The following is a 25,127-nucleotide window of genomic DNA, read 5'->3' as shown; positions in this document are numbered from 1 at the left end:
AAAAGAAAAGAGAAACAGATACAGATACAGAAGACCACACAGCAAATGGACACAGACAACAACCAAAAAAACCAAAACAAAACCCAGTGGGGGGGGAGGGGAGGGGAAAAATAAATAAATCTTTAAAAAAAAAAAAAGAAAAGACATGAAGACTTGCTCAATGTCCCTCAAATATAGCAATTGTAGATTTCACAAGTAAAGGGACAAATGACCATGGTTTTATTACTAAGGGTAAAAATATTTTTAAATGTTTATTTATAATAAGACATTAGCTTTAAGGATATGTAAATCATATATTTTAATTTATTTTAATTTTATCTTATATTAAAATGAATATATGAATTCATTTCTCAATCAATTCCCAGGTTGTAGGAAGGAATATGAAATAGTTGGCCAAGAAAGAATGACATGGAAGTGCCCTAATAAGGTATCCTTTGTCCACCAATTTCTAAAAACTTTGGGCTCAATAGGAAGAATCTAAAGAAGAAGAACAAAACAAAAATCAAGAGAATAAAATAAGATTAACTAATTGGTAAAGAGATATCTCAAGCATATCAATGCTAAAATAAAAGTATCCAGGTCTGTAGTTGGATGAGTGTTATTTATTGCAAAATAAAATGCTTCCTAAATGAATAGGTAGGACACTGGTTAGAAAACTACAAAAGCAAGTCAGGGATCAGCCCATCAAAGATGAAAGCAAACTTTTTGAGGGGGCCACCAGTGGAGTATCTGAGTGTATCAGAGACACCATGATCTTATAACAAAAAAACATTAAATCCAAGCTTTTCTTTTTACCTTGTCAATTAGCATTTCATTCATCATTAGAGGTTGCTGTGGCATAACTCAGAGGGAGATTCAGCCCAACAACTGGACCTACAATGCTCAGCCATGAAATGATACAGTTGACATTCCTAAGAAACAAGTGAAATACAGGCATTTATTGTGATTTGGTTGAATGGTAGAAAAGTCAGTCTGTCGACAACAATAATGCAAGTGAGGGTTTCTTCAAAGATAAGTGCCCGCCATTTGAAATTCTAGCCTTTCCAAATGTTAGCTCCATTGCCTAACTAGCATCTGAGGTCTAAAGAGACTGTGTGGTTCCCTCACTGAGGTACTTGAACAGTGAGACAAGATGTTGGCTCCCCTTCGAGGATTCAGGTTCTACACTTATTATTATAGCATTTACTAACATAGCAGAATGCAGAGGTTAAAAGCTTGCCTCTGCAGCAAAAATGCCTGGGTCTACCATTTAACTAGCTGTGTGACATTGGCCAGTAGTTGAATCCCTCTGTGCTTTAGATTCCTCATCCATGAACTGGTTAAAATAATGGTATCAAACTCATAGGATTGTTATAAAAATCAAATGTGTTAATATATCTTAAACATTTAGAACAGAGCCTTGCACACCATAACAAAATCAATAAATGTTATTGTTATTATTACAAGGAATATTTCCTTTTAGCCTGGCTTTTAGAGTCACATAAAAAGAGTTACACTTTAAAAATAAGAATATAAGTTAGTGTTTCTTGATGGTGTTTCTTACCTATTGATTTTTCGAGAATTCTTTAATATAGGAGACATGAATTCATTCGTCTTGCATGGATGAAGTACAAAAAAGGGTTGCCCAAGTATTGGATGTTCCTGTAAGAATCAAAGTTGATCCAGGATTGTTCATGTGAGTTACTTTGAAAAAGTTAAAACTATCTGTTTTAGCCCTTTTGTTTTAAATTCTAATTTATTAAATTAAGAAATAGGATGATTTCTTTTTTGAAACATAAGAGAAGTTGATGAAAAGGAGCTATTGTAAATAGTATTGTCAAGTGTAGCAGGTAGACTTTTCTTTATATAGTGCAAACTAGACATATCTTACCAGTTCCTTTATCACTTTATAAGTGAATGTTTCCCTTTGGCCTGTAATTATTCCTCAACTTCTTTCTCAAGGAAGTCCACAAAGCCCAACAGCCTGACCATTTGAACAATGAATTTCATTCACTTCTTTGTTAATGGTAAGGTGACCAAAATCATTAACACATTTTTCCCCATACATTTTGCCAACATGTGAATTGTTTCAGGCCTAATTGCATGCAGTGCCTATGGACACATGTTCATTGAGTGGTAAGGAGGGGAGGGATGGAGGTGAAATGGCCTTTACTATTTAAATTGTTCTATTGCTGCCTGCCTATTTTGCTTTCTGTGGCTCTCTTTCTCTTTCTCCCAAGCCTATAGGGCTGAGTTCCTATAATTTAAAACCTCCACTGCCTTCATAACTGAATGACTGGCTAGGGGCCAGGCTGTTGCCGGATTATGAATGTGGACATCGTTTGGCAAGCAATGGGGAGCCCTACAAGGTTTCTATGTATTTGAGTTATCTATATACACGTACTAGCAATATGAAAACAAGTACTGATGATAAATGTATTGACTGTTTATATTTGGATTACCCATTATGCCATAGACTGCAAAATCAAGTATCTATGAAAACAAAAGCTGAGCAAAATTGTCAAAACAACCATTTCAGGGCTTTCCAAAACAACCAAAAACAAATAAAAAACTGAAGAAGTGTTTGATTCAGAAAAAAGCTGGTGTAACTTCAGTTAGAAACAAAGGGAGTCTACATCCATCTTGCCTAGAAATGCTCCCATATCTGGCTCCCTCACCCCCAGCTTCACCAGTAGGAGGGTTTTATTAGTAGCTGTGCTGCCAAAAGGGCTTATGATATCTAACAGAGGGTGAAAACTCCTGCCCAGAGGCATAGTCAATACAAATAGAAAAATAAGTATCAAATGAACAAGCAAAACCATTTCTCTGCTAAGTAGAGTTTGCTCTCACAGCTGAGGAAAGCAGAACAGCCAGATATTTAATGAGCGATCTTGGAAATGAAAGAGCTGTAGAAGGGCTAGATTAGCTCTCCAGGCATTCCCGTATGACTGATAATCTCCACAGATGTGCGAGGAAGACATGAGAGGGCCCAATGGAAAGTAAAAGCTGAGGCAGACTTGAAAACTATTTGAATTTTGAATGTGCTTCCCAACCTTCACATAGGTACATCAGCAAAGGAACAAAACCTATGGGCTTGAGTTATATGAGCACAACCTCTTTCAATCATTAGGGGACCAGAAAGCTATATAGACATAGCTAGGCAAGCCCTAAGGAACCAGACTAAAAGATAAAAATAAGAATGAAAAAAAATTTTCAGAGACATCAGCTGCCATACTTACAGGTGAGACAAATTCTGCAGATGGAGCATGGGAAAGTTATGGAAAAACAGAAACAAAAACAAATAAAACATCAGCAACAACAATAAAACCCAACCGTCAGTGAAAAAAATAAACCCAGAATTGCTGCACTATTTTATTAATATGTCCAGTATTCAAAGAAATTTATGAGTCATGCAACAAAACCAAAAAATGTTATGCATATACAAGAAAAAAGTCATTAATAAAAACTGACTCTGAGTGGGACCAGATATTGGAAATAGCAGACAAAGAAGCCAAAGCAGCTAGTTTACATATGTTCAAAGAATTAAAGAAAAGTGATGATAATGACTCTGCAAACAGGGAATCTCGATAAAGAAATAGAAACTATAAAAAAGAAACAAATGAAATTCTAGAGTTGGAAAGTACAATATCAGAAGTAAAAATAATTCACTAGATAGGCTAGCAGATATGAGATGGTGGTAGCAGGACTTGGCGATTCAAAGATATATTAATTATTCTTTTTGAAGAAAAGAGAGGGGAAAAATTGAAGAAAAATGAACAGAGTCTCAGAGACCTGTGGAACAATGTCAAGCATACCAACATACATGTAACGGGACTCCGAGAAGGAGAGCAGAGAAAGAAAGGGGAAGATAAAACAATTTGAAGAAATAGTGTTTTCAAAATTTGATCAAAAACACTAATGTAGAGATCCAAGAAGCTCTACAAATCCTAAGTAGAAACACAAAGAGGCCCCTACCTAGACATATCTGAAGACAAGGAGAAATTCTTAAAAGCAACAAGAGAGAAAGGATTCTTCACAAAAAAAGGAATAACAAAACAATTAACAGCTGCATTTTTGATCAGTCCAGGAAACAGGTGAATGACATATTCAAAGAGCTGGAAAAGAAATCTGCCAATCAAAAATTCTATATCCAGCAAAACTACCATTCAAAAGTGAAGGTGAGGGAGCAGGTGAACCTCAGTGGCTGAGCACCTGCTTCCCATCTATGAGGTTATGAGGTTCTGGGTTCAATCTCTGGTTTCTCTTTAAAAAAAAATTAAGGTGATAGAAATACATTCCCCTGGGAAGTGGACTTGGCTCAACAGATAGAGTGTCCACCTACCATATGGGAGGTCCAGGGTTCAAACCCAGGTCCTCCTGACCCTAGTGGTGAGCTGGCCCATGTGTAGTGCTGATGCACACAAGGAGTGCCCCGCATGCAAGGAGTGTGCCCTGCGAGGAGAGTCGCCCCACGCAAAAAACGCAGCCTGCCCAGGAATGGCGCCGCACACACAGAGAGCTGACACAGCAAGATGATGCAATAAAAAGAGACATATTTCTGGGTCCAACTGACAAAAATGCAAGCGGACAAAGAAGAACACACAGTGAATGGACACAGCGAGCAGTCAACGGGGAAGGGGGGAAGGGGAGAGAAATAAATTAAAAAAATAAATCTTTAAAAAAAAAAAAAAGAAAGAAATTCCCAGGTAAACAGACTGAGAGAATTCCTTGCTAAAGTCCTGCCTTATAAGGTCTACTAAAAGAAGCCCTTCAGGAAATAACAGCAGAAGGCTAGTCAAATCCACAGGAAAAAATAAATAACATAAATGATAAATATAAAAGAACATTTAAGTATTTTTCTTGTCTTTTTCTTTTCTTTTTTTCTTTTAAATTGCTTTAAAAGATATAAGATTACATAAAGCAAAAATCTTAATATTCTATTGTTGGGCTTATATACCAGATATAATACACATAACAAAATGGCACAAAGGAGAGGAGAAGAAACAGAGCTACACTAGAACAAGTTGCTGTATTTAAGTAGAATTAAGTCAGTTAGCAACAATGTTATTTTTGAAAGCATTTGGAACCCAATACTCCTTCTTGTTGTGAAATAAATCCTTTCAGTATTTGTTGATCATAACCACTCTTCTCCTGGCAATGAGTCAAAAGCACCCACAATTAATTATATAGGTAAACTGTACATAGTTCAACACCCAATACTTTGTCACAATATCAGTTTCTAGTTGTTGCAAATTAACCAAATAATTAATAGGCTTTCAAATACAGATGGAAAATTGATTTCAAAAGTACTCAGAATAAATTACTGGTTTGAAATGTATAGGGCTACTGTATATAATGCATTGAGTTTTATGAAGAATATAAATAATTTTTATATTATATAGAAAAATATAGTTTCTCTGACATGATTAGAATTAATGTATTCTCTCATTCATTGATTAAGCAAACATTACATCTTCTTGTGTGATAACTTCACAATTATTTAACATTAACTAAAGGCAAAAGGTATGTAATTCAACAATGTGGTTAATCTTATAGATATATTAATGCTATAGAAATGATAGAACTCAAAGTTAGCCTTGTGACTTGAGACAATACTAATTTTTCAGTCACATACAATCAGCTGATCTTACAAGCCCAGCAATCTGTATTCATACAAAGCACAGTAGAGAATTTACAATACATTTGAAACATTTGATCAGTGTAGACAATCAATCTGAATGGTACTCTTCAAAAGCTGTTTTTCTGAAATGGAGATTTTTTAAGGGTTATGTTAGCAGGGAAAATTATCTGTATTTTCTACTTTCTCCTTCAGACAGCCAAAATCAGAGATGAAAAGATTCTTTAGTTGGTTTGAGAATTAGAAAAAAATGTGTTGGAGTTCACAAAATTCTAAAATCCTACACCTTATTTGTTTAACATTCCATTTTCAGAAATGGAAGAACATCAAAACTGTCAGAATCTTTTTAGTGACATTTCTTTGATCAATTCAGAAGGTAAATTCATGTGAAAGTGCTACCATCTGCTGTCAGTACTAATGAACTGATGCAAATCTGTGCTGAGAAAAATGTCAGTGTGGAAATACATGCAGCCAATGAACTGTGTTAGGCTTACAACTCAATAAACACTTCCACTGGAACAAAGTTCTGCTAAATGGTTTTCTGTGAAGATAGAAATGATGGGTCAGATTTCTATCTCTGTAACTCTAGAGGAGTTATATAGGCACATTCCCTTATGAAATTTAATTTAGCAATGGTTAAATGTCTCATAAAATAAGTCTGACATGAATACTGTGAACTGGTTTCAGAACTATTAGATATGACTATCACAAGGAAATGATAATACTGCACCTTCATTCTTGCATCTAATAAATATGATGAGTTACTTGGCTCATTTCTTTATTTTGTTGGCTCTCTGGGAGGGCATGAATGTAATTTCACATACTAAGCTTTCATCCAGTTTCATATTCCAGAAATTCCTTCCACTTTGGGCACATTCCTCAGTAATGGAGAGGAGAGGTATCTCCCTCATCCTGCTCCCTCAAACTTTACAGTTAACTAATCACAGTGACTCTTTGAGGAGGGCTTTATTATAGCCACATCTGAAAACAGGTTCAAAGAGATTATGTTTAAGGTCATTCATGTAGTGCTGGACAAAGCACTGCCATGCTGCCCAAGTTCACCTCTTTCCCCTGTACCTCCCCACTCCACTGACCAGATTTGGTGTCACATGTAAACCCTGGCTTCATCCTCTCCGATCCATCATTTCAAACATGTATTTGTTGGGTTTTTATTTTATTTTAATTTTAATTTTTTTATAGTTCTTTTTTTAAAAGATTTTATTTTTCTCCCCTCCTGCCCCACCCCCGTTGTCTGCTCTCTGTGTTCATTTGCTGTGTGTTCTTCTACATCCACTTGCATTATCAGGCAGCACTGGGAAATTGTGTCTCTTTTTTTGGTGTGTCATCTTGCTGCATCAGCTCTCTGTGTGTGCGGCGCCACTCCTGGGCGGGCTGCACTTTTTTCACGCAGGGTAGCTCTCCTTGCCGGGAGCACTCCTTGCATATGGGGCACCCCTATGTGGGGGCACCCCTGCATGACATGGCACTCCTTGTGCATGGCTGCACTGCACATGGGCCAGCTTACCACATGGGTCAGGAGGCCCTGGGTATCGAACCCTGGACCCTCCATATGGTAGGTGGATGCTCTATCAGTTGAGCCACATCCACTTCCTATTTATTTTAAAGTAATGTGTTTTCAGAAAATGATAAGAGCAATACATACAAAACATTCATAAAATACAGAAAAGAACAAAAAATAAAACCAGGATAATTCCAAACTTCCTGACACAGATTTAATCACTGTTCATTTCGGACATTTCTATACACCTACATATATGTAGTTTTTTAAAATTCATGACAGATATATATGTAGACCCTACTATGTGCCACTCCTTGCCACATGCATCTTTTGTTGAGCCTAAGTACTTTTGTTTTCTATTTTACTAATTTCTGCACTTTATTATTTACCTCTATTTTTTAAACTTTGTTATTCCTGTTTAATCTTTTTAGTGTTCCATGTATGCTTAAAATATGCATAAAGAATATATAATCTTCAGATGTTGACTACCGTATTCTACATACGTCTGTTAGATCAAGCTTGTTAAATATGTTGTTCACATCTTCTATAACCTTGTCTGCTTGATCTGTCAATTTCTACGAGTTCAGAACTCTTTTAATGATAGTGGATTTGTCCATTTCTGCTTCAGTTTGTCAATTTCTTCTTTATATATCTTGACGCCATGTTATTAAATGCATAGAGTATGCCTTCCTAGAGAATTGAAACTGTAATCAATATGAAGTGATCATATTTATTTCTGATTATGCTTTCTGCCAATAAAATGATTTTTATCTGACATTAATATAGCTAGACTAATTTTCTATTTACCTTATGCATATATTTTTAAATTTTACTTTCAATCTCTCTGTGTCCTTAAGTTGAGTCATTTCTTATAAAGGGACTATAAAAGGATTTTTAAAAATCTGTCCTGGTAATCTGTCTCTTAACTAGAATGTTTAGTTCACTATGGGCATTGTGATTGTTGATAGAATTTGACTTCATTTCTTCCATAAGAGTTTGGACTTTCTACTCAGTCTATTTTTAACGCTTCTTCTTTTGCTTTTTAAAAATTATCTTCCCTAGCCTTCCTTTGAAATGACTGAGTGTAGTCTTTTAAAATTTATTTTTCTCAACACTTTTTTCTTTCTATTAGGTTGACAATTACATATTATATTTCTAAACTTTTGTTATCCTAAATTTTTAAATAAATATTTCACTTATAAAGTCTATATTTATTCAATATATTTTCCTTATTCCCAAACAATTCAAGAACTTGAGAATGTTTAACTCAAATCATCCATCCTGATTATATGCTATTGTTGTCCAATATTTCTATTGTATTTTATTTTGTTTTTAAACCCCATAAATTAGATATTTTTAGTGTTTTATAAATTAGTGTTTGTTAAGATTTACTCATATTTTTATTATTCTTTTGACCACAGTTTTTTTCCTATATTTCAGACCTTCCTTCTGGGATCATTTTCTCTGTTGTTGAAATATGTCCCTCCAGACACCTTTTATTGAAGATCTATAGGTAATAATTGGTCCCACATTGTGAATGCTTTATTTTACCCTCACTATTGAAAAATAAGTTTTTGTCAGTATAAAATTCTAGGTAAACAATTATATTCACTCAGTATTTTGAATATATTATCCCATTTTCTTACGGTTTCCATTTTTTTCTGTTTAGAAGTCAACTATCAGACTAAATGTCACTCCTTTCAAGATCTTCTTTCTCTCTGGTATTTCACTGCAATGTGTCAAGGTGTGGATTTAATTTTATTTATCCTACTTGGGATTCACTGAGTTTACTTAAGCTAAAAATCTCTTTCTAGTCCTCCTCTATTCCTTATATCTCTTGGCCTTTTATCAAATTAGTCACCTTTATATGATTTTTTGTTATGATATGTATAATTTCTTTACATCCATTTTTCAGTACAGTTTAGTTCTCTCTTAAACTGTATGTATCAGTTTTTTAGTCTAGGCCTTCTAATTTAATTATATTTTTTCCTTTCTAAAAATTATATTTGATGGGAAACGGACTTTGGCCCAGTGGTTAGGGCGTCCGTCTACCACATGGGAGGCCCGCGGTTCAAGCCCCGGGCCTCCTTGACCCGTGTGGAGCTGGCCCATGCGCAGTGCTGATGCGCGCAAGGAGTGCCGTGCCACGCAGGGTGTCCCCCGCGTAGGGGAGCCCCACGCGCAAGGAGTGCACCCATGAGGAGAGCCGCCCAGCGTGAAAAAGAAAGAGCAGCCTGCCGAGGAATGGCGCCGCCCACACTTCCCGTGCCGCTGACGACAACAGAAGCGGACAAAGAAACAAGAAACAAGACGCAGCAAAAAGACACAGAAAACAGACAACCGGGGGAGGGGAGGGGAATTAAATAAATAAATAAATAAATCTTTAAAAAAATAAATAAATAAAAATAAAAATTATATTTGATTATTTCTCAAATTTGCCTGATCATTTTTGATAGTCTCTTCTTTTTCTTTAAGTATATTCAACATATTTATTTAATATCTTTGCACCCAATAATTTCAGTATTGATTTTATTGGTCTGATATTGCAGTTTGTTGTTTCTGCTGGATCTCTTTCATAGTGGTTTATTATGAATTCTATACTTTTTTGCTGTGAACTTCTATGTCCATAAATCGGATAATTCTTAGAAGCCTGTTAAAAGTGCATTCCTCCAGAGAAGTTTACCTATGCTTCTGTCCGGTGCCGAGGCGGGGGTAAGGGAGAAGAGGGACTCCATCCCCATACCCACATGAGGGCAGAGCTGTGGTTAGAAATTTTCTGGGGAGAATTTTTTCCCCCTCTTTTTATCTGTCTGACATAGAGTCAAAGCTGAGAGAGTAAAAAGGGAGTGAGAAAATATTAAAAATGTAGAAAGAATGATGGGGGAGGGCAATTTTAGTTAAGTTAGTCAGGGAAGGACTCTTTGCAGAGGTAATAGTTGAGCAGAGATTTGACCAAGTAAGGGAGCAAGGCATGTAAGTCTTTGGCAAGAGAGCATTTCCAACTTGGGAACAAGAGCAAAGTGCTTAGTGTGGGCTTGGAATAGTCAAAGAACAGCAAGAAGGCCAGCGTGGTTGGGTGAAATGAAGAGGAGCAAGGGCGGGAGGTGAGGTTGGAGAGAGAGCTATGAAGCAAGGTCATGCAGGGTCTTGAAAGGCATGGAAAAGACTTGGGATCTTATGCTGAGTGTGACAGGGTAACTGTAGAGGATTCTGGACAGAGACATGTGCTCTGATTTACATTTTAAAATATTACTTTTGATATTGTAGAAGGGCAAGAGGACAAACAAGAAGAGCTATCAGGAGGCTATTGGAGAGCCCAGGCAAGATACATTAGTGGTTTCTACTAGGTGATAGTAGTGGCAGTGGGGAAGAACAGTCAGTTTTGGGATTTGCTTTGAAGGTAGAGCCATCGAGATTTGCTAAAGAATTAGATGTATGGCATGAGAAAAAGGAAGGAACCAAGGGTGACTCTAAGGTGAAATGTCTGTCCAGGCTTTCTCGACCGTTTGTCTTTTGAGGTTTTATGAAGATATTCTTATTAATTTATATTACCATTTAGTATCTTTTGAGAATACTGACCCTTTCCATTTATTCAGCCACCATGTGGGCGATGCACTGGGTTAATGTTAGTTATCTAGGGGTGCATAAACAGAGACAATCCCTGCTCTCACTGAGGCATCATGTTTCCAGAGAAAAACTGAGTAGGGTCACAGTGACAACAGTAAAGAAAGAGATGCTCACCGTGGTAAGAGGGAGGTTGTCCTGAGGACAGACTGCAGGTACCCAGTAGGCAGAGAGGAGCTTACCTGTGAAGTAAAGAAAACCTGAGCCACAGAGGGTGCCCAGGTTTGAGGCCCAGAGGATGGAGAGACCCTTTGTTCCCTGGATGATACTCATGGTGAGATCCTGGCTGCCTGGAAATCAGTGGCCATTCTCATACTGCAGATCTAATGCTTGTTGTGTGGTTTCAGTTATGTGCTGAGTGCTCTACAAGCAGGAAATACCAGGATGTATATTTTCATGAGCTGAGAGCGTCCTTGAGTCAAATGAAATATGACATCTCTGCTCCTCCCCCACGATCCTTCAGGACACCTGCAGTTCAAGGATTATAGATATCACTTTCATATACAACAGATGACATCCAGGCCACCCAAAAGGTACAAATCAAGGAATACTGGAATTTAGAGAACAGAGAGATCACTTCTGACCAGTGGGCCCAACAAAGACTTCCTAAAGATATGATATTTAATCTGGTACAGGCCCTAAAGGGTGGACAGGATTTGGGGGTGTAAGGAAGGGAAGAGTACATTAGCAGAATTGAAGACAAAGATTCTAATCCAAGTTTAATGGGAAAGGAATTGTGGGAGACACATAGATTTCTATCCTCTAAGATTGAGAAGTTTGGTAAATTTGGAGAAGGAAAAAAGTCTTCTTCTTTTGTTTTGCTTTGTTTTTGTATTATTTTTTATTTTTTATTTTTTATTAAATGATTGAGGCAATCCTTGTAAGATCCAAAGTATTCTCTAGAAGTAATACACAAAAGGCACAGGCACCACCTATACAAGACAAAGAAAGAAGGTTTGGAATATAAGAAATCCTATTCTATAGTTTTGAAAAAAAAAGAGAATAAAGGAGACAGAAAAACCACCTTGGATTTCTACCTCTTATAATTGAGTTGGGCATTGGAGGGTATGTTACGAATCAGATAGACAGAAAGACAGTGAAAAAATGTAAAATAAAACTATATATTCAGGAAAGTGGGTTTAGCTCAGTGGTTGAGCACCCTGCTTCCCAAGTACAAGATCCTGGATTCAATCTCTGGTACCTCCAAAAAAGAAAAAAGTAAACAAACAAACAAAAACCCCCAACTATATATACATAAGAAAGAAATGAAAGTCTCACTCAAGTACATAGAAAGGCAAGCAAGTTTCCATTCCTGGGATGGGCAGAGGGAGCCAAGTGAAACTCTTGCTGCAACTGTAGATATTTTGGGCCAATTAATTAGGAAGAAAATTCTAATGGTGTTTGGGAAGGTTGGTTTAAAAAAACACGGTTTTTCAAATTCATATGCTGCACAGAAGCCACCAGTCTTCCTAGAATTTTTACTAAAAATTACAGACCTCACAGCAATAATTCTCAGATTACCACCTTCTCTGCTAACAAAAGCCTTCCTTACATGGTTCCAGAAGGAATTTAGAAATTAATTCCCCCACCCCTGCATAAATCTACAAAGAGCTCCCTCCCCTGGGCTTCTGACAGTCCCAACTCTAACTCCTGCATTAGAAAGCAGAATTTAAATATATTTATAGAGTCTATATGGGTTGTTGCTCTGAAGCAACACCATTAATATGCCAGTACTCTGAGTTACCAAACTTACTCAGTTTTCAATTTGTCGTACATAATTTAATCTCTCTGTATTTTGATATGCAAAATCAAAATAGTACTGCTGATGCTTCACGGTGAAAAGGAGATAACCAATAAGACCATTATAAAGCTTGCTGGGGGAAAAAAGAGCTTATGTAAATGTCTATTAATTAAACAGTAACGGCTGCACAGCTAGGTCAGGCATGATGATAAGACTGAACAACCCACCCCAGCCACCAGCAAAAGAAGAAGAAATGAACATTTAATCCTAATAGCACTTGTTGAGTTTCCTAAAGAGTATTAAATTATAATATCTGTAACATAACACAGGGTAACCTATTACAGACTATCCTCAAAGAATTCTTTGATAGAACATAAACTTATTAGAGACAACAGCCAAAAACGAAAACAAAAAAAGCAAGCTAATTTCTAATGAAGAACTTGTAAAAAGCTAATCAAATCTCTCATCCAGAGAAAATGAGAAAATCCGAGGCTCAGAATGATTTTGTATATTGATGAGATTTTATATAGCATCACAGAAAGGAAAATAAAACAGATTTAAATGAAGACAAAAAGGACGCTAAATCTCTGTTTAAAAGGCTTATGTTCCATATCAATGTTGTTATTAAAATGTTCTGTTGCAGTGGTAACATCCGTTTTTCTGAAATACCTGCTGGAGGTGCTGTCAAGAAGGAACATTCTCAGTTGCTCTGTCTCTAGTAATTCACTGAGGGTCAGGCAAAGGGGAGGGAGAGGCAGTAGAATCTTCCTTTAGCCATCCCCCCCCACCCCGCCAAGGATGCAGAGGGGGTTTTATTGAGAAGGGAGGATCCAACATTTTTCACCATGTCAAAGAAAAAAGTAATATATATATATTTATATATATATGTATTTTCTCTTTTTTTTTTTTTTTAGAATAAAGCACCTGGCTTGGAGATGTAAGAGAAAAATCACAATTAAAGCTGGAAAACAGTGGGAGTAAAGTCTCAGGAGAAGTGAACAATTAAAAAAAAGCAGAGCAGTCTTCACAAAGTGTGAGCCAAAGATCATCAGAATCATTTGAGGGTACTTGCTGACCATGCAGGTTCCTGGCCCAACCCCAAATCTATGATCAACTCCAGAAGCGATTCACATGCAAACTAAAGCTTGAGCACCATTTGCCTCTATAGGGGAAAAGCTAGCCTTCTCCAACATGAATAGAGGGCAAGAAAGAAGATGGTAGCAATGAGATGCTGAGTTGAAAGGGAAATACAAGGAGATGGTTTCTGACTCCTCAGTAAACAGAGGGCACAGTTTTCCCCTAGGAGTCTGTGCAGAACAGTTGATGAATTGGGAGAGCATTTTATGCGAAAGGGAGAGAGGTGTGCAATGCCTATTCCAGAAGAGAGAACTGACAAGCACGAGTGACCGTCAAGATTAAGTGGGGCAGTACAAACATGAAATGGGCAACTTTTGAAAGTTGCTGCATTTTCCTCCAGCAATACTTTGTTGTCAAAAAGGAGTGGAGGAAAGGAATTAGGCAGCAGAACAGGGCATGTGGGTGGGGCTATTGGGGAAGGTGAGCCTGAGGGAGGCTGGGAACTCAGGCATCCTTTGGAAAGGAAACAACAATAATAACACAAATGATTGCCATGTACACTTACTAGGATTTCCACATACTTCTAATAATAACACTAAGAGATGGATATAAAATTACTGTAAAGATGAGGAAAATGAGGTTTAAAGGTGATATAGACTTATTAAAGATCACACAACTTTGAGGTTTGATTTCAAAGTCCCTGCTTTACCTTCTAAGATTTTCCATGGCTGACTTGGCCTTCTACCAATGTGCATGACTCCATACCTGGGGACTCTGGGGACTGGGATGCAGAAAGGAGCAATGGGGTAAGCTTTCTCCAAGGAGTCTAAGCCTCCACTCCAGGGCGGGGTTCGCACGGCCACCCGGCATGGCACGGGCCCTCAGGTGTAGGGACCCTCTACACCACGGCCTCTGCAGGGTCAGTGCAGAGGACAGTGGGAGAGGTGGCAGGTTAGGAGGCAGGGGAGAGATGGGCCTGGCCTTCTCTCGGGTTGTCTGCTGTAACTACAAACTATGGGGCATCTGCACCTGGAACTCAGACATGGTGCAGGCTGATACAGCTCAGAGGGTCCACAAAGGGCAGCCCTAGGAGTTGGAGAAGCCACAGTGTGAGGGAGGCTCAAGCAATGAAACTCCTTGGTTTAAAGCAATGCTGATTAAGAGTGATGTAAGAAGAGGGTAAACAGGAACCCAAAGGCAGATTTTAAAATTTGAGAGTCCAATTTAAAACAAATAAAACAAGGAATTGTCCTAGGGATAATTAGAGGTATATATATATATATATATATATTTTTTTTTTTTTTTTTAAGTTTAAATTTATAGACTGCTTCTGGGTTATTATAGGAAAAAGGTATTGAAGGGGGTAATCCCTTACTGATTTTAGGCTTATACCAGAACACCTTAGTGATGGTGTAAAACGTGGGGTACAGGCGCTCCTTTCTCTGAATTCCCATATTCCTTGATTTGTACCTTTTGGGTGGTCAGGATCATCATCTGTTGTGGATTAGAGTGATTATACCTAATAGATTAGGCACCTGGAATATAATTGTAAAATATGACATCTCCTTTCCTCTTCCCATGGCCCACCAGGGACCTGCAATTCAAGGGTTTTAAGAGGAAAACGTTGCCTAGTTAAATTTGATTCAAGTGACTGAAGGAAAAGGCAATACTATATGTAAAGTGAAAAAAAATACAGCACCTGGAAAAATTTACCAAAGAAATTGCTGTATTTCCTAATCAGTCTTCTATAAAGGCATCAGCCCTGCTTCTTTTTGTGGAGTTTTAATAATTGCAGAGCCATATTGAAACCATCTCGTAAAATGTTCTTCTAATGAAAAAAAATTGCCATTCATTTAATAAGTACTTATTGCATACCTGCTATGTGGCAGGTGCTGGGTGCTTATCACAGGTGTGGAGAATATAATGGTCTGCGGTGGTGAATAAGCCAGGAGAAGCCCTGATGGTGCTTTTACTCCAGTGGAGGTCTCGCTGAGGAGGCCTGGGTGGAGACCTGCAGGTTGAGAAGGAACCTGGAGAAGGCCTTTCCAGTCAGAGACAGGAGTAAGAATAAAGCCCTTAGAAGGAAGAGGGCTACATGTGTTCAGATTACGGCCCAGGAGGCTGTGTGGCTGGAATACAGAGTACAAACACAGAGGCCAGAGAGGACGGCTGGATCCAATGGCCTCATAGTCCTCGGGAAGGAATCCACACTCTTTGCACTTATTTTAAATGCAATGGGAGATCACTGACGGGTTTAAAGTGGTGAATGACATGATCCGTTCTTCACTTAAAAAAAAATCACCCTGGCCACTGGATAGAGAATGGATTACATGAAGGCAATCAGCTTTGGAATGGTGAGATGAGACAGTAAAGATGGAGAGAAATACATGAATCTGAGATGGATCTTAAGTAGAAATATCAGGTGTTGCTATTACATTGGAATTAAGGAAAGGAAGAAATCAACTATAATATATAGTAGTATATATTATCCAATTTACTTTCCCCTCCCCTGCCTCCCTACTGTTTTTGCTGTCTGTGTCCACACAATGTGTGATCTTCTGTATCTATTTCTCTTTTTGTCTTCTCTTCCCATTTTTCTCCTCTAGGATTCACTGGGATTGATTCTGGGGACCTCTAATGTGGAGAGAGGCTCCTGTTAGTTGTACCACCTCAGTTCCTGGCTTCTGCTGCACTTCATCTTGACTCTCCCCTTTGTCTCTCTTTTGTTGCATCATCATCTTGCTGTGTGACTCACTTGCACGGGCACTGGCTCACAGTGTGGGCACTGGCTTGTTGCACAGGCAGGCTTTCTCTCTCTCTCTTTTTTTTTTCTTTTTTACCTGGAGGTCCCAGAGATTGAATCCAGGTCCTCCCAAATGGTAGGTAGAAGCCCTATTACTTGAGCCACATCCGCTTCCCTCCAATTTACTTTTTTTTTTTTAAAGATACTTAGATTATACAAATGCCACATAAAAAATATAGGATTCCCATATGCCCTGCTCCCCATACCTCCCACATTTTCCCACATTAACAACATCCGTCATTAGTGAGGTACATTCATTGTAACTGATGAACACATTTTGGAGCACTGCCACTAAGTGTGGCTTAAAGATTACATTATAGTTTACTCTCTCTCCCACCCATTTCTGTAGGTTATGGCAAGATTTATAATAGCCTGTATCTGCCATTGCAATGTCATTCAGGACAATTCCCAAGTCCCAAAAAATGCTTCCATATTCAATTTACTTTTTACTATACTATAACGTGAGTATTGTTCTTCCCAATTTGCAGAAATTTATTCAGAGGTGTGGCTTATCCAAGGTCATATAAACATAAATGATGGAACTGCGACTTGTCTCCAGGCTCAAGAATAGAACTTAGGTCTTCCCTAAAAGGGCCACACTTACTAAGACTAAATACAGAAATTCAGCCTGAAACAACTTTCAGGCAGTACATTTATTCTATTTTTAACCTAAAAGAAAACATTTGGGAGCCTGTGCCTTCCAGGCATTACTTTTTTTTTTCCTTCCACTACATTACATAATGGTGGCAACTTTGGACTTATTAAGTCTATTTTTGAGATATACCCTAAAATATATCTCTATTTTAAATAGATATTTAGAATATTTTAAAATATTCTAAATATCATTTAGAATTAGGTGTGTTGGGGAATAGAGCAGTGAATGAGCAATCAGAAAATTCAAGGATTTTCAAGAACAAACTTGCAAAAATACAGTCTAATTTATTGTTAACCAGATATCGATACCCTGCTGCTATCACACAGGAAGATATTTTATGAGCAACACAAAATAAAATAGCAATTTGTTAGTATAATTATTTCTTAGGGTGGTGTAGAACAGAATTATAACACACAGAAAAACATGGAAATGATTGTTCAAGATAATTTTTTAAAATACCATAATGCTTTTCTTTAGATAACTATAATCAATGTAAATTTCTAATAAAGCATCCCAGTTTACAGCTACAGCTCCTAACATTTATGTACTTCCTTCCTGCTTCTTACTCAACTTTGATAACAAAGGTTTCCTTTTATTCCAAAAAGCAGTTTTTCCAAGTGAATTCTTTAAGCTAAAATTCATTTTTCTCTCTTAGAAGCTGTCTCAAAAGAGACTCCATGAAGAAAATTCCTAAGGATGCAATCAATCCATTACAAAATCTGTTATCCTTCTAACAATGAAAAATGTTAGGTAAAGACCTGACTTGTACAATTTAGCAACTATGAGATTTTTTTTTTTGCCACTTTCTAGACTACTAATAATATGAAACTAGGTAACAAAAACAATACTACTAACAGGCTATAATATTAAGAAATCATACTCTTCTCTATATTAATATAATCATAGACTTCTCTAGACAATAATTATATTCTGGTATTCTGCAAGCAAGTTTAGAGAGGAATAAACTGATACAAATGGGCAAGAATGGCACTTTCTTATTTTTAACATTTTATTAAAAATTTGAGTAACAATAATGACATGATAAAAAAAATGTACATTCTAACTCCATTTCCTGATCATATCAAGTGCTAACATTTCTCCATAGTCACTTCTGTTGGAATTTTGATAATTGATTTTTTTCCTTAAAACAACACAAATATATTATTTTACACTCCTGGAGATCAGAAATCCAAAGTGAGTTATTGGTCTAAAATCAAGATGTTGGCAGGGCTATGTCCTCTTTGGAGGCTTCAGGGGAGAATCTGTTTCCTTACTTTTTAAGAATGGATTTTTATAGTCTGGATCTAGTTCAGCATTTTCTAGAAAAGAGAGTCCAAGATCCAAAAAGAAAACTGATACCAGGAAAGACACAGGCTTTCCATGTGAATTAAAGGCTGAACTTTGAGCTTACCATTAGTTTCTCCCCAAGTGGTCCTTTAGAACAGCAAAATTTAAGAAATCTCATGATCACTTCAGATTGGGTCATCCTTGAATTTGTTTCCCTTCCTTTTAAAGGTCAATTTAGTCCCAAATTGATTATCTATCTATATACTTATCTCCCTATCTTTCATCTATCTCTATATGTATAGCAAATATATAGTTTTCTAATTAAAAATTTCCTCTTATGTTTCCACATTATTTAAATGTAATTTTCTATATTTTGCAAAACACTTATATCTTTCCTTTTAGCCACATATTTCATATGATTAATATTTTATACTGGATTTAATCATTATCCCACTGTTACATTTAGAACATTTCCCAGTTTTATACTATTATAAATTGTGCATACATACAGTCTTACTTATGTTTTTTCCCCCTTAAAATAAAATTTCAAAAATGAGTTAAAAAGGAATATTTATCACTGTTGATCTATATTTTCACATCTCCCTCATTGAAGATTAAACCAATTTATATTGCCACCAATATAAACTGTTTTACTAGTCCCTCCCTGTTTAAAGTAGCAGTTTTTTAATGTTAGAACTAAACCCTTCTTTGAAATATTTCACAAAAACATCACATAAACTCTTTAAAGCTCTGTAGGGAATTAGTTCAGGCTTTATGCCAAGTTCAACTTGGGCATATGATACAACCCTTGGGAGTTACTGGCTTGATGCAGGAGAACATATGGGGAAGGGTGAGAGCTCAGGGTGGGTGGGGTTGGGTGACTCTCTAGAATGATTGTAAACACAATATGTCCCTGGATGCTGCTTTTCTGCATTGGCTAGGATGGGACTCAGCAACTTTTCAAATATACTATGCCAGGGCTCTGATGTCTCAGAGCAGGGCTGCCTTTTCTGACTTGAGTCTCTGACAAGCTGGTACCTGGGGCACAAAGAACCATGAAAACAGGCCGTGGTAATATCACATGAACTAAAGCTCATGCTCTCCTTGGATTTTGCACAGGCTGGTATAAATATGGCTACAGTATTATCATATCACTGCCCTAAAAATCTCTACTTTCCTTGGCAAGGATCTGAAAAATAATGTTAAGTGTAAAAACTAGCGCACAAAATTGTATGTTCTCTGTGTTTAAAACTATGGATATGCTAACGTAAACCTGCCCAGTGAGAAAGGGGAATGCAAACTTTCAACTTGGCACGAAACAAAAATAAAGACTAAGATTGTGCATGTCAAACCTATAGAAATATAATTAGCAGTGAACATACTTTAGGACCTGTACATTTTCTTTAACATAGCTTTTTTTTTTTAAATAGAAAATAATGTTTCTAGCCTTCTCCTGGTAAGAGCCCCGTTTATTTTTATTTATTTATTTATTCATTTTTCATCTGGCTGGTGCTCCTCAGTTAGGAGTAGTATGAACGGTCATTTCCAGCACAAAGTAAAACTGTTTCAGAACATCCATCAGGGCAGTCCCAGTCCCTTCATTTCTGCTCGAAGGCAGGGATCTACTTGGTCCATTCCCACCAAAAGTCTAAGGGACAAAACCAGCTCCCAGCAAAGACAGCAGCCATTATAAATTTCAGGCACTATAAGTCAACTTTGGAGTACATGTGCTCTTCATGGTCTGATCTTTCTGTGAAACACTGGAGATCCTTCAGACAGGTGAGTCGGCACAGAGCGAAACTGACTGCCTGGGGAACCGCAGATTCTATCATTTTACTTATTTTCCCAACTTTATATAGTAATGATGAGAAAAGTATTGTTCTTAAGTATAAAGTGAATACTCAAGAAAACATAAATTATAAAGATAATTTTATATCTCTACTTTCACTTACTTCTTTACTCCTATAAATCAGTGTTTTATTCTAATGTCTTGAAGTTTTTGCTTGCATACCTTTAAATCTTAAAAATATATATCTGTATATTCCTAGGTACATATGTTGACCTCAACTTTTTTTCCCCTTAGTTTAAACAGTTGCAAAGGATACAATTTTAAATATTATAAATACTGACATTTTAAAATAAAACTATTACATCACTCTTTTAAATATATTCAGCTGAATATAAATGTCAGTGTTGATACTCCTCAAAATGGCTGAACAATTAGGAATTTTGTATCTTTTTCTCCTTTAATTCATATCTCCATTTTGTTTCTCTTAAAGAACTTTATCTTAATATACATTTTATGCTTAAAAGCCTTTTGTTAGTCATCTTTTTGTGACTAAAAAATACAGAGCGATAGGAGTTGATCTTTTACATTTTCTGTGACCATTACGCTCTAAGTGTTAACTTAGATGTTTGAGTTGCCATTACAATTATTGGTAGTACTCAATAGATTTAAATCACACAAATACATTATACATTTTGATAAATAAACCTATAAAATAAAATATTATTGGAATATTAATAGCATCATATTGTACGTACTATAAGTCACATTAAAAATGTATATGAATCCATTTATCCTCTACTTTACAGATAAGGAAACTGAAGTAGAAAAAGTTTAAATGACTACTCAAAGTCGTAGAGCTGGTAAGTGGCAGAGTCTGGATCCAAACACAGACTAGACTATCTGACTCTACATACAGTCTAGGCACTTAACCATGACCCTTTACTTTCTAACTCTTAAAAATAAGGGTAGGGGTGTGGGGGCACCTTAAATAAGTTGTTGTCATATTGCTACTTGGTTTAATGCCCTGGCTAAGCAATGCACCATGGTAAGGGATGGAATGGGTCTGAGTTGAGCCTTTCTTCAGTATAGTGAGAGAAAAGGGGAGGAATGAAAGGAAAACCTCAACCACGATGACTACAAGTGCCTTCTCAGGCAGGTGAATTTTATAAGAGGGTGTATATGGAGGCTGAAGATCTGGCAATTAATTCCTTTAAAACTCTGCATGTTCTTATATCCTCTGGGAAATCTTCATGCACACCCAATTGTACCTGTCCTCCAGTCTGAACTCCATTGTTCTATTCAATTTCTGATACAATAAAAATTAGAGAAGGTTTTGTGAAACATTTTTAATGTTTTAGAAACAAAATTTAATTAAAATTTAAATTATTTTAACCCTTTAGTTTTATTTTAAAATGGCAGTTAATTTCAATAATTTGGAAGGACACAAATGCTAAAATTTAACAGGCTAGTAATAAGCATAACTATAATCTAAATGGTAGGTTTATAATGATTAGATGTAATGCATGAAAAGATAGCAGGTCAATAATAGAGCCATGTGCAAAATGCTCCTCTCAAAATCTTTATTTGCATTTCTATTACTGAAATCATTTTCTAATAATGAAGTTGCCATGATAGGAGTTCCATTACTAAGGAATCACTGTTACAGAAACAACATTATTAAGCATTGCTATGTACAGGAACTTTTATTGGGCTGATACAAGTTATATATCATTGTAATAAAGCTTCCATTATAATCCTAATTGCATAAAGCTGTGTTAGAGTGTAGCAACGCTAGAGCTGTAGGAGTTTTAATAAAGTATCAAAATAATGCTTTGGTAATAGGATTGTTTAGAACACTAATACTTCAGGGAAGGCTGAACTGACTAATGGATGATGTTTCTATCACTAACTATACATGCTCTACCAAGAATTTAAAAGAAGAAATAAGAAAGGAATCCTCATGTTCCTGGAAACAAGCAGTGTGGAAATGTGTGTGCTCAGGCATATGTAACAACTATTTGATATAATAAGTCACTGTCTCCAACTTGCTTACTGGTACAAGACAGCAAATGACTATTACAGAAATTTATAGTTGTGATTATTAAAAGGTTTATTTTTGCAGATCTATGGAGAGCTGGTAATCAGAAAGTTAAGAGCACAATTACATACACCCACAAAAATGTATACAATGATGGAAAAAATTCCAGGGAAATGAGTTTCTGGGAGACAGGCGGCTGATGGATTCACTTATTTAAAGAGATTAGTTCAGCTTCCTCTATCAAAGGGTAGAATGTTTAAATACTATATAGACAACTCACTCTAACATGCTACTCCATATTACACATAAACAATATAGTGATCCTTTTGTGTTACAGCTAGAAGTTAGTATCAGATTAAGGTTCACACTAGAGTTTTATGTATTTATTCAAATGTTTTTCTATTTGCTCTAATAGAATCAACCATTTAGCTGTTTCATCTAGAAATATATATAATATTCACCACCAGAGGCCACCAGAGTGCCATCCAATCACCCCCCTGGTTCCACGATAACCCTTCTAACAAACTGCTGTTGTGGAAAAAGACAAGGTTGGCACTAGGCTGTCTGTAAAAGGATTTTGGCACAGGTTAAGGCAGCAGAGGCCCTCACTGGTGCCTCTGCACAGCATATGCCCCATTTGATAATGGGGCCAGGGTCATTTCGATTTTGACTCCATTCGTGGTTTGCCTAAATAACTGCAGCTGGATTGACTTGGAATCTCCTTCAAAAGCAAAATGCTTTTACTTTTTAGGACAGCATCTCCTTTCATAGTTTCTTCTTGACCTCTGCCTTCCATATGTGAGGATCTGTAAACAGTTCGCTGGGGTCAACTTATAACCCAGGAGCTTCATTCTCCCTATTGATTCAGGTGATCAAAGGCAAAGGTGAGCTTTCTCTTAATGTTATGGTCCCAGATTTCTTGTATTAATTGAGGGGAAGTCCACAAGGGTTTGATTGCTAAGTCAGATGGAGAAAGTTATTTTTCAGGATTCTAATATTCTCTTCTATTAAATGTGATCAACCCAAACTAATTTATATTGATAGAATGGCAGACTGTAACCATTCTGAAATACCTACAAAACTTGAAAACTTCTCTTGACTTGGGAGGGTGCAACCTTGAAAGAGTAGAAGAGTTTAGTTATCTGATTAGGTGATCAAACACTTACAAAACAGGGAGCGCATCAAAAATATTGGAATAAATTTCAACTTCGATGAATTTAATCAGGCTATGTGAAGTCAGATACTTTTGAAAGAAATTATTTTAATTTCTGTATTCAAGTAATTTTGTGGTTTACAATTCACTAATGTCCTTACTTTTAATATTTTGGAAGACATGCCAATCTTTCTGGTCAGAACTTGCAAAGAAGGTCTAACTTCCCATTGTGATAGGAACAGAGTCCTTACATGAAAGCCTTCCACCAAAGCAGTGAAGATACAAAGAGATTTGAATAAATATGTCAATTGATTGATTTTTTTGGAAACTGATTCTAATTTCACCGCCTCTCATTCCCCCATCTTCTCTACAAAACTTTTGTAAGTACTCCAAAGCATTAGCTTTCCTTTGAACACCTCCTTTCTCTACTACTCCTTAAAGACAATCAGTCCCATTCATAGGACTCTCACATCCTTCTCTTCCCTCTCAGCCTGAAAGAGCCTCCTATCTGGTTTCCTCTGTTCCACTCTCTATACTCTCTCCTTTTCCCTCAACCTGCACACAGATGCCTGATTCATAGTCCCAATTACCAACTGTCAGTCCCTTGCTCAAAAACATTCCTTACTACCTCATTGCTTATTAGGGGAAGTTTAACCTTTGGGAGCATGTATCCCTTTCAGTAGTGGATGAAAGTTATGGACCTCAGAATAACGTATAATGTGCACAGGCTTTTGCATAAATGTCAGAGGTTCACAGATCACCTAAAACCTGGAGATTTATGATCTCCCATTTTGCGGTCACCCCTCGGGCTGAAGCGTGGTTTGCTGGCCTGGCAGGGGAGCGGCCGCGGTAGGCCTAATTCCGCTGCCCCCATAATAGGGTGGTTGGTCGGGCCCACCGCCACCCCTGAAGGAAGCTCGGCATGGGCGCAGAGTGCCCTCGGGTCTCCCCTTCTCGGCAGCCATGCTTCCGCGGCCACCCCTCCTCCCAGATGGCGCCACCCGATGCCTTGTGGGGCGGCACCCTTCTTCTTCCTTCTCCCTGCGCAGGCGCAGGGCAGAAAATTCCAGTCTGCCCTTTTCCCCTCCCCCGACAGCAGCAACAGCCAGGTGTGGGCGGAAAAATCCAGCCCGCCCTTTTCCCTTCCCCCGACAGCAGCAACAGCCAGGCGTGGGCGGAAAAATCCAGCCCGCCCTTTTCCCTTCCCCCGACAGCAGCAACAGCCAGGCGTGGGCGGGAAACTCAAGTCTGCCCTCCACCCCAGCAACAGCAGCCACCAATCCTGAAACCCTGCCCCTTCCCCCAGCAACAGCGACAGCCAATCCCTAACCACCACCCCTCCCCCGCCCAGTACCGCCCACTGACCTTTCGCCGGCAACCAATCAGAACAGGGCGTGGCTTCGACCAATCAGCCTTCCCCAGCCCCTATAAAACTGTTGCCTCTCCCTCAGTAAAGTGGACTTGCGTGTTTACCTTGTCTCCGCGGTAGTTCTTCTGCCGTGCGCCCTCCAGTCCTGAGAGCCCCCGACAAGGGCCTGGCCTCCCTTGTCCCCAGTTCGTCGCCTGCTTCTCCAGGCGACCCCTTCGTCGCCTGCTTCTCCGGGCGACCCCTTCGTCGCCGGCTTCGCCGGGCGACCCCGTCAGCCGAACCGCGCAATCCCTTGTGAGACCGATCCCTCGTCTGCTGCCGGACCGACCCCTCGTCCCAAGCGGGACCGACCCCTCGTCCAGAGCTGGACCGACCCCTCGTCCGCAGCCAGACCCCACCTCTACCGACCGAGCAAGCCGCCGCAGCTGGCGCCCAACGTGGGGCAAGGCAACCCC

At 37.9% G+C, this 25,127-nt stretch overlaps 1 protein-coding gene across 6 annotated transcripts in view; it reads right to left on the bottom strand.

The window, feature by feature from the left end:
- ATG10 (autophagy related 10) overlaps positions 1 to 25,127 on the bottom strand; it is a 381,492-nt gene that overhangs the window by 3,237 nt on the left and 353,128 nt on the right. For 5 of the 6 annotated variants that reach the window (XM_058275544.2, XM_058275546.2, XM_058275548.1 and 2 more), the window contains 2 exons: positions 1,544 to 1,641; positions 796 to 911 (listed from right to left, as the gene is read on the bottom strand). The exons of the other annotated variant lie outside the window; for it this stretch is intronic. In XM_058275544.2, the coding sequence (XP_058131527.1) occupies positions 812 to 911; positions 1,544 to 1,641 (198 nt within the window). In that variant the 3' untranslated portion in view covers positions 796 to 811. The remainder of the gene's footprint in view (positions 1 to 795; positions 912 to 1,543; positions 1,642 to 25,127) is intronic. 6 annotated transcript variants of the gene reach the window in all.

The sequence above is a fragment of the Dasypus novemcinctus genome, chromosome 2 (assembly GCF_030445035.2).
Source record: "Dasypus novemcinctus isolate mDasNov1 chromosome 2, mDasNov1.1.hap2, whole genome shotgun sequence".
In the NCBI taxonomy this organism is placed as follows: Eukaryota; Metazoa; Chordata; class Mammalia; order Cingulata; family Dasypodidae; genus Dasypus; species Dasypus novemcinctus.
This window is presented reverse-complemented; position numbering and strand designations above follow the sequence as displayed.